Source organism: Aptenodytes patagonicus, chromosome 17 (genome assembly GCF_965638725.1).
Source record: "Aptenodytes patagonicus chromosome 17, bAptPat1.pri.cur, whole genome shotgun sequence".
Classification (NCBI taxonomy): Eukaryota; Metazoa; Chordata; class Aves; order Sphenisciformes; family Spheniscidae; genus Aptenodytes; species Aptenodytes patagonicus.
In genome coordinates this window covers 1,593,484-1,603,055 of record NC_134965.1, presented here as the reverse complement: position 1 = coordinate 1,603,055, position 9,572 = coordinate 1,593,484, and the positions used below count along the sequence as shown (strand labels likewise).

At 44.6% G+C, this 9,572-nt stretch overlaps 1 protein-coding gene across 4 annotated transcripts in view; it reads right to left on the bottom strand.

The window, feature by feature from the left end:
* Positions 1 to 5,513: 5,513 nt before the first annotated feature.
* The window catches only part of CALN1 (calneuron 1), a 130,252-nt gene continuing 126,193 nt past the window's right edge, over positions 5,514 to 9,572 (bottom strand). For all 4 annotated transcript variants that reach the window (XM_076354735.1, XM_076354734.1, XM_076354732.1 and 1 more), the window contains exon 6: positions 5,514 to 8,421. In XM_076354735.1, coding sequence (XP_076210850.1) covers positions 8,294 to 8,421 — 128 coding nt within the window. In that variant the 3' untranslated portion in view covers positions 5,514 to 8,293. The remainder of the gene's footprint in view (positions 8,422 to 9,572) is intronic.

Genomic DNA, 9,572 nt, shown 5'->3' with positions numbered 1-9,572 from the left:
ACCACTCATTTTTTCAGAGTATAAATGAAGGAATCAGAAATGCTATTTTTGTAAAAATGGTCAGGTTTAGGGAAAGCGCCGCAGCTCCTCTCCAAGCACAAGGTAGAGGTGGTACTCTACCTATGGTGGGAGCTTTGGGGATTGTACTGGTTGTCCCAGCAGTCCTACCACTGTGACTTGGTCCACCTGGGTGAAGACAGCTTGCCTATGTCAGCTCTTTCCTTTTAAGCTTTAATTTAGGCACCACTACAAGCAATTTTGGGGACAATCATTAACCTCATCCTCATCTTCTCCAGCCAAACAGCTTGCAGGACATGGTGGACTCATAGCTGTGGAAAATGGTCTACAGTGAAATGAAGAGATCTGGATCTGCTAAGGGAGCAGCTGCTCTTCAGGACACATGAGAGTAGTTTAGCCTCACAGAGCAGCTCTCATAGTATGGAGCCTTGGCAGTAGAAGAGACAGGATTAAAACCTGTGGTCAACGTCCTTTTCCCAGCAGCAACGCACTGCAGCTGAGCCCATCTGAGCTCAGGGAAACAGGCTCTGACTCTCTGGTGGGTATAAGAAAAGGGGGTTTGAGTTTTTAAGCAAGTGCCATAAAAAAGCATATGGCATGGTCTGACCTTTCTCTTTGAGATCTGCGTGTGGTGCCCACCAACCACAGCAGTTGTGGTGTTGACTTCAACTTCCAGAGGAGAAGTTCAATTCGTCTCTTTGGCATGCTGATGAGTCCTGTGCATCTGTGTCGTTCTCAAAGCACTGATCCCAGCTCTGAACAGCCAAGGCATCTATTCAGCCAGGAGCTCTTACTGTAGTAACAGGCTTTAAAATATGTAAATCTATTTTCAAAGCAAAATAAAAACCCCAAATGTTCATGTATCCCTCAGAAGGAAGAACGGCTCTCTGTCCTAATATTTTATGCAAATCTAGCTTTTGCTCTTGTACTTGGGCATGAATAAATATCAATGACTGCTTCAAAATGAGGAAAAAAGAAACTTCATCCCTCATCAAAAGAAAAAAACCTTTATTTCTATTGCATAAATAATGGTAAAATTAAAATCTTTTTATACAGATTATATATTTACAGTAGTGTTTGGTTAGAGGAAACAGCTGATACATATGGCATTCGGTTTTCCTTTATACACGTATTTATACACTCGGGTAACTTGCAATAACATAGGATTTATTTAAGTTGCATGCCAAGTTAATTTATATTAATATTTACAGTATTTTGTACAAAGGTGGGTTGTTTTTTTTTTTTTACCATTATGCTGCTGACTTTGTGAGTTGTCTTTAATTAAAATGCCATGTCTTTTGTTAAGAAGCAAAAAATGGTCAGTTTAGCAATGAACAGTAAATGGCTTGAAAACAGTGAGGGATGAAATGATGACAAAAAGGAGATGCATGTATTAGCGAAGAACTTCCTAGAGATGAATCAGGAGGCATTGATTACTTAGATCCTAGTACGGATTAAATGGCAACAGGCTGGATTCTGGGCTTATTCCAGTTTAAGCCAATTAACTGTAATGAGTTACTTCTGATTTACCCTGGAGTCCGCAAGGAATGTCATCTCTCTTCTGCCCCCCACCCCAATTAAAATCTGAGAGAACAAGAGCTGCTGCATGAAGCTGAAATAACTTTGGCTCCTTGGAAAGAGATGGTAGGAAATGTAATACCGTGCTTGGGTTGGTGCAATATGAATATAGAGGCATGTATTTGAAGATTGATGTCAAATGGCAACCCCAGGGGCCTGATGCTGCGAACACATCGGCTGTATGGTTTGGGTTTAGTGGGACTGCTCACAAGAGAGACAAGACATGCCTGAGTCCTGGCAAGACCAGAGGGGTAGCTACTAGAGCAAGCTCAGCAGCTTATGGCCTCAAGTTGCACCAGGGGAGGTTTAGATTGGACACGAGGAAAAATTTCTTTACTGAAAGAGTGGTGAAACATTGGACCAGGCTGCCCAGGGAAGTGGTGGAGTCCCCATCCCTGGAGGTATTTAAAAGACGTGTAGATGAGGCGCTTAGGGACATGGTTTAGTGGGTGGTGGTGTTGGGTCGACGGTTGGACTCGATGATCTTAGAGGTCTTTTCCAATCTTAATGACTCTATGATTCAAATGGGATGGTCAAATGTCTACTTGTTGGCCGATGAAGACAGAAGACCAGCTGATAAAGGAAGGTGGTAGTACGGATCTCACCTAAAGCGTTGTAAAAATAGCAGTGTTTGAAGCTGCTTATTCATGATGCTGGCAAAGACTGGCCATGAACAGCTGTAGAAAATAATTAGTTGGAAAATGGCAATTTCATTTAGTAATGCTCTTCAAGGCTACAAAGTATTTTGGTCTGTCTTGACAGAAAATAAAAAAAACCCCTACAGTATTTTCATCATCAAATTGTCAAGTACCAATCTTTAGATCCAGAGGATTTCCTTTTTCTCCTTTCTCCCTCTTCTCCTTGCTTCTGGGGCTGAAGTTCTTTCCTAGTGAAGATGCCAAATTGAGGCAGTTTTTCAGACTTTTGCCACTGGAGAGGTAGGAGTTGAGTAGTCTCCCAATTAAAATGTTGTTGTCAGATTTTCTGTCCATCTTGCTCTTGGTGAAGCTTCTACAGTTCCTAGAGATGCCTAAAATGTCCTACTTGAACTGGAGAAAATCAAGATCCAGTCCTGGTAACAACCGACAATATATAGAGATGAAAATGTTGTGAGCCTTTTCTTTTTCTGTATTAAATTCCTGGGAAAGTAATAGGTTTTAAGTGATGCCAGGGAAATGTAATTGCACTGTCAGAACAGAGTACAGTAACAGAATAGATTGAAAACCAGCAGGTTCCGTACATCTTCATCTGTGGAATGTAAGCATGATTCAGAGCCAAGAAAAAAGATACTTCATCAGATTCTCATTTTAGAAGAGTTGTTTTTTTTCTTCTTTCAAATAGTCATCCATAAAGCAGAAACTAAATAATTTATTACACGGGTGGATAAAACAGGGAACTTCATTCTTAGTGATCTTAATGTATTCCTCCTACTGCTTCTCTCCTCGCAGATCTAAGTCTGACACAGGACTGTGCACCTCTTGCTTTTGTGCGGTGACAGCCCTTTGCAGCGCTGCTTGCTCCGTGCACACGTGCACGCTGTGGGGGGAGAGAGTCTTTCGTGGAAAAAGCAGTGTGTCGTCTCGAGCAGAGCCAGCACTGGACCTCGGACGGCCATCACAGTCCTCTGGATGTCCCAGGAGATGTTATGGTCTTCTGCAGCAGTCATAAAGAGGCAGTGTGTTTTTTGTGAAAGAATATTCCTATGCTTTCCATGGAAAAAAGTGTTTGCCAGTAGGTACTTTGCTCATCCAAGTCTGTCCAACAGACTTCAGCCATCCAGAGTAGCATCCCCGGGAATGCTTTCTATCTTTTCTTGATTTGCTTGCTTGCTATCCTATTTCTTATGGGAGAAGGACCAAAAAACCCCATCTACTTGGCCCCAGCTGAAAAAGATGGGTATATATGTACGTATCTTTTCTTTTACAAAGCTGCTGGAAGTCTCCCATGTAAAGCAACCAACGTCCAGCCCTACCAGCGCACCATATCCAACATGTGAGCTCCCAATAACCACTGAATAGTCTGTAGGAAATGTCTCCAAATCACCAGATGGTACCCAAATATTCAGCTCTAGCTCACCTGGGAGCAGAGGCAGGTAGCTGGGTCTCCTACCACCTCCCGCCCTTCTCCTCACAGGTGACCCTTGTCCTTGGGGGGGGTCTGTGAGCACCTTCACCAGGACAGGGTGTCTGCTAACAGTAACTGGCGTGTTTGTGGGTATCCATCAAACATGAAAAAGAACTGCTTTTTCTTTGTCAACTCTCTTTTATCCTATATGACCTCCAACAGCATGAGGACCAAATTCTCCCTAAAAAAGCCGAGTTTTCCCAGTTGCCCACCCTGTTTAATTCTTTAAATTACTGTTGATATTGCTTCCAATTAGAAATTACTTCTCAGTGGTGGACTCGTCCAGAGGGTCAGGCCCCAATGAAGTCCTTGGGTAGCACAGCCTGTCGTGGGCCAGAGCCTGCTCCCCAGGGCTACTGCCACCAACATGATGCACTTGTCCTGCCTGGTAACTCCTCAGCTGTGGCTTTCTTCATGGCTGACCTTATGGTATGGCTTTGGACCTGACAGGTAACAATGTTCCTTCAGCAGCTTTTGCTGGAATTCACTTCTCCGTGGCCTCCAAAGTATTTCAGCATGCCACGTGCCTGCCGTTCCCTCCGTTGGCTTCTCCAGGAGCAGAAAATCAGGATGTGCCTTCAAAGTTAAAGCCAATGGTTAAAGTCAAAGTCAATGGTTATCAGTGATGCAGCCCAGTGCCTTGCAGGACCAGTAACCCAAATCCTTCCCATCAGAGATCGATCCCTACACGAAGAACCTGCCCAAAGTGTCCTCGACAAGCACAGGACAGCCTGTGTCGAGCAGTGCTTACGCTGCATTGATTTCACTTGCTCCCAAACCAAACCAAAGCCTCAAGCTAAAATAATCATGTCCATCTTGAAGCCTTCCCTGCATGTCAATCTGTTTAATTGCACACATTTTTTTTGTGGTTAGGCCAACAGAGTTGTCTTTGGGGTGCTCACAATTTGCTAATAATTCGCTAATCCATGAGCTGAAACATTGTCCTGGGCTGCTGGGAGCTGTTTGTCCATCCTTGGTTTGGCTGGGAGTGCGTCTGCAATTGCTGCGTGTTGCTCTGACACGGTGGCACACATGTCACGAACAGCGAGGGTTGCCATAGCAATATCCTTTTCATACAGAATTGCAGTGCTGAAAAGACACTTAAATTCTCATGTAACTGGCAAGAGCATAAGTTTAGTGCTTTTTCTGACAGCTCTACCTAGCACTGCTGCAGTCTGGGTATTTTTTAAAGTATGTTAATTAGCACTTAAATAGGTTTTTTTTCTTCTTAAAGTATGGGATGTGGGTTTTTTTATTTTTATTTCTTTGGTTCTTCTACTTTCTTCCCCCTAAGCTTTTGCCATCAGGTTCCAATCAAAATTTTACTGCTCTATTTTTACCTACTGTCTGTAAAAGCAACAAAAAGCCCTTGTTTTTCCTTCTTGTGTAGAAGGAAAAAAAAGAAGATAAATGGATGTTACATAAATGGAGCCAGGGAGGTAGGTAAGAGACACAGGTCCAATGCTGCTGGCTAGGAAGGATGGGAAGGTATCGGAAGGAAGGTTGTGGGGAGAGGAAAGGATGAAATGGCTTGGCCTGATCCATCCTGCGTTGCCACTAGCTGCCAGAAGAGCCTGACTGATTAAAGAAGGGATCTCTTCAAGATACCTTTAGATGGAGAAAGGCTGCTCTAGGAAGGAAAAGGAGACCTCTGGCAAGACATGACACTGATTCATAATGGATAAATTGGGTTCCCTACCGAAAAAGCAAACCCAGTCCCTCCCCCCCGCCCCATCCTGTACCCAGTAGAATCAGTGGGGAGTTTTGCAATGAACTCTACTGACACCAGGCTATGGCTTTTACCAATATATTAATTATAGGTTTGGTTTTACAAATGGAGCTTCAAGGTGAAGAATTATACTGACAAATGACTGTATTTACAAAGGTTTTTATGGAGCATGCATGTAGAAATTATGGAGCCTTCCAGAAAGCTTAAAGGAATGCAAAAGATCATCTCGCCCGTAAGGTAGCTGTTATAATTGGAGTCTGCCTGGTATTAGCTGTCAGACAAGTGAGAATAACGTGGAGAAATGCCTGGTCTATGTGTTTTAGCTTGTGTTTCTGTGCTCAGTGAAGAGGCACCGCTCTTCCCCATGTTTCTGCCGTCACTGAGCGGGGATGGTGGTTTAGTGCCCACCTCTCCACTCCACCTCCATCTGCTCCTGCTGCCCGTGTTCACTCCAGCACAGTCCCAGGGGAAAAAATAAGTATTACTCAGTGGCAAGTAACATTTAGACTTTTTTTCCACTGCTGCCACCTTTTCACATGCTCCTGAGACCCAAATATGTGGATGACAGTTTCCTTAAAATGATCTCAAAGCTCATTATCTGCAATGTCCAGTGCAGCGAGTGCTGGGAGCGTGCCTTGGCTCCCCAGCGGTGCGAATCCCGCACTCAGAGCTTGCCTCAGATTTTTCTGCTCTTGGTTTGAAGTCTGCTGCTGCCCTATAGCAAACATAAATCTCTCCATCTTCTGGGAGATATAACAATTTTTTGTGGAATATTTTGCAGTTGACCTCTATTAGTCACAGCAGAACAGAAATACAGGAGTGTGTGTTTGTGAAAGGCAGAAAAAAACAACTCAGCTTCTCTGGAAAAGACGGCTGTCATCTTCGGTGATGGAGCGGGGTCTCCAGGAAAATGGCAACGATGTGGAGGTGGGCAACTGAGACACACACCTAAAGGCAAAATCCAAAGTGGTGACATGAGTTTAAAGGGGTGATGAGAGACAGAACAATGAGAAGCAGATTTTTAAATTAGGCTACTAAAAAATAGAGGTTCAATGTTATCGATTGAACTTGTAATCAAAGAAAGACCTGAAACGAGTCTTTGGGACGGATCCAGGCTTAAGCCGATGGTTGCTGTGTAGGATGAGGGAAGCTCGTGGTTTGCAGTCCCTTGGGGAGCCATCCTGCCCCCTCTCGTGACACAGGAAACAGTCATCTACATTTACAGGAGCAAGATCTCACTGTTCCTTGGTGTTTCTGGAGCTCGCCCAGCCAGCACCATGAAGCCACCGCAACTCCAACGGCCGGGTGCCTCCATGGACCTCCCTGGGACTGCTCCCCACGCCAGCTCCATGAGCACTGGCTGGGAAACCTCTCCCATGAGGGCAAGGAAACCAGATCTCTCCTGGGGTGACACACAGGTGCACAGTGCATCCAAAGGTAAATGCAAGGATTTGCGTCAAGTTTAAAAGGAAAAATGCCTTCTGATGTAATCCCGGCTCCAGTCTCGCCCAGTCCTTGCGTTTTCCGCGGGACGTGTTGTGTCTCTAGTCTGCATCACTCCATCTTCTCCTTGCTGCTCACTAAAATCTCTTCCAGGAAAAATAACTAACACTTGCAGGATCTGAAAGTCTGACACACTACGTAACATATGGCGGTAGGCTCTAGTTTGATTCCTTCTTCTCTTGCTGCAGTCTGCTTTTCCGCTTACCCTCTTTGGAGTCTGCCTATGGGATGGTGGTGGTGGTGGTATCGGTGGTGGGACGGCTCCTGGGAGGGACTGGAGCAGCTGGCTGGTCAAAAGCACACACTACCGTGTAGGCGAAAATACAACCTCTCCCACGAGAAGGTGTCTGACACGGAGGTTTCACTGCAGATTACAAGCAGGTCATATGAAATGAAATAAATAAAAATTGCGCAGGCAAGGAGAGCTCAGAAAGAGCTTTCCTCATGATTTTCATCTCAGATAAGGTTATTGAAGACCAATATAGAAGAAAGGCAAAACTGCTGGAAAGCAAATGTTGTTGAATATGCAGACAGGACCAAATAGAGGGTGTTTTAACTGGCGCTGGTGGTTGCAGAGTCGCTTGGAAGACTGTGCACAAATCTCAGAAATGCCCATGTGTGAAAATGAGTGGTGCTTCTCAAGTCCTGATTCACGGTCGGAAAAAAATGCAAATGGACTCATGCTACCCCACAGTCTTGTGTCAAAGGTGGCATTTACAAAGCAAAAATAGAAATTTTGTATGATGCTGGCAAATTCTCCTCTTTTTTACTGTGAAAATACTGTACAAGGACGCTCTAGCTCCCCTCTAATGCCGTAAACTCAAAGGCATGGTCATAAGGGAAAAACAACGTGAAGCTGGAGTACATGAAATAAAACGAACAGAACTTGCTTGTGGCAATGCTACGATCAACTTCCTGGGAATGTGGGCCCAGCGGAGAGCTACGCGGAATAGTCAGTCGGCCCCTAGGTTAAAAGGCAGCCCCGCTGCAGTAAGTCATGAGGCTGTGCCTCCTTAAAACTGCAAAACAGGCTGCTGGATGAAAGTTTCTTCCAAGTTACCATTGCTGTTTTGAAGCAATAAGTCGGGACTCCTGTATATTTTTTTTTATTGCATTAGGAAACAAAACCTTTAAAGCATTAAGACAGCCCTTTTATGTCCCTGCCAAAAGGATGTAGTTGATTCACAAGACACGTTACGCTGCTGGCCTCAGGCTCCTTGTCGAATGGTGCTTTATCTGCCTGCCTCTGTCTCTTTGCCGTGTGAGAGTCGGTTCGGGGGAAGCTCACCCGGTGGCATGCGCATGCATGGTCAGTTTGGTTCACAGTGTCATGGTGAGAGGCTACTCCATGCCGCTCCGCAGGATCTGGTTGGCCGCAATCAACATCACGCTTATAATAAAGGCCATGGCAAACGCGCAGATAAGGCTCTTCCGTACGCAGGTCTGTCTGTTCTGCTTCTGGGCGTGCACTGCAGGGAAGACATGGGAAAGATGAGATGCTCAGCCAAAGTTATGTTTCTGCTTTTCACCAGGATCATCTGAGCTCAGAAATCCTCCTTTGCCTCTGATTATTACCTTGGCATAACCTTCTAGTCCCCACCTCAGAGATCCCCTGCGCCGGCCAAGTCTTACCTCTCCCTGCTGGGACATTTCCAAATAATCCACCTTACCTTTCGCTGCTTCCAAACCAACTTTCCTAATAGACCACCCTCTCATAGTGCAGGAAGTCCTTTCTCTCTCATCTTGGCTTTTAAACCCTTCAAATACTTGTAGGTGTGTTTTGGTTTGTCTGTGTATTTCTTTTAAGCTCTTTATGAAGTTCTCTCTGAAGTTCTTTAATCGGAAATATTGGTCTTCTGTGAATCCCTTAGACTCACCCAGGTCAACTGGGAATGAGCAGAGATTCAAGAAGTGCTCCCCGACAACACTTAAAAAACCACTGTGATAGGTCCCATGAGTATGCACGGTACGTTAGTCATTTCTCCAAACTGTCTTTAGGTTTTTCTGTGCCTAAGCAAAATCAGACTTATTAAGAACCTTTTCAAATGAATGCTTGCAGAATAATTGTCAAAAGAGGTGAGAGGAATTTGCGGCAGTTAAAATGCAGACAGACTTGGGATTTTTAGCGTTTGACTTATTTAATTTTAATTTTTTTTAAGTTCATCAACAAGGATTCATGCTGTGACTAGGATTCATGCTAAAGCCCGTTTGTGTCTCTGTCTTAGCCTCCCTACCTATGAATATCAGAACAATATGTGGTATTGGGGTACTATGAAGATTAATCTGTTTGAAAAGGCCTTGAAGGTCCCCCGAGATAATCACAGAAAGCCAGAAGATCCTCACGCATGGGATGGATAGTTCTGCCCTGCCGCTATGGGCAGTAACACATGGTCTTCTTCTGGCCTGAGAAGGGATGTACCCATCGCCTTTTTCTCATGGGTGGATTTGTGGTGATGGGAGACTTTCAGATGGTTGACAACAAGCTCAGAATTACAATAAGCCTAAAATGCGACCAGGAAAAGGCTCCAAGTGCCTATGTTTGGAAAAGTCCAGGAGAATATTTTTAGAATATATGGAAAAAGCCCTTGTTCTGATCCAGGCTTGAACCTCATCGCACAGA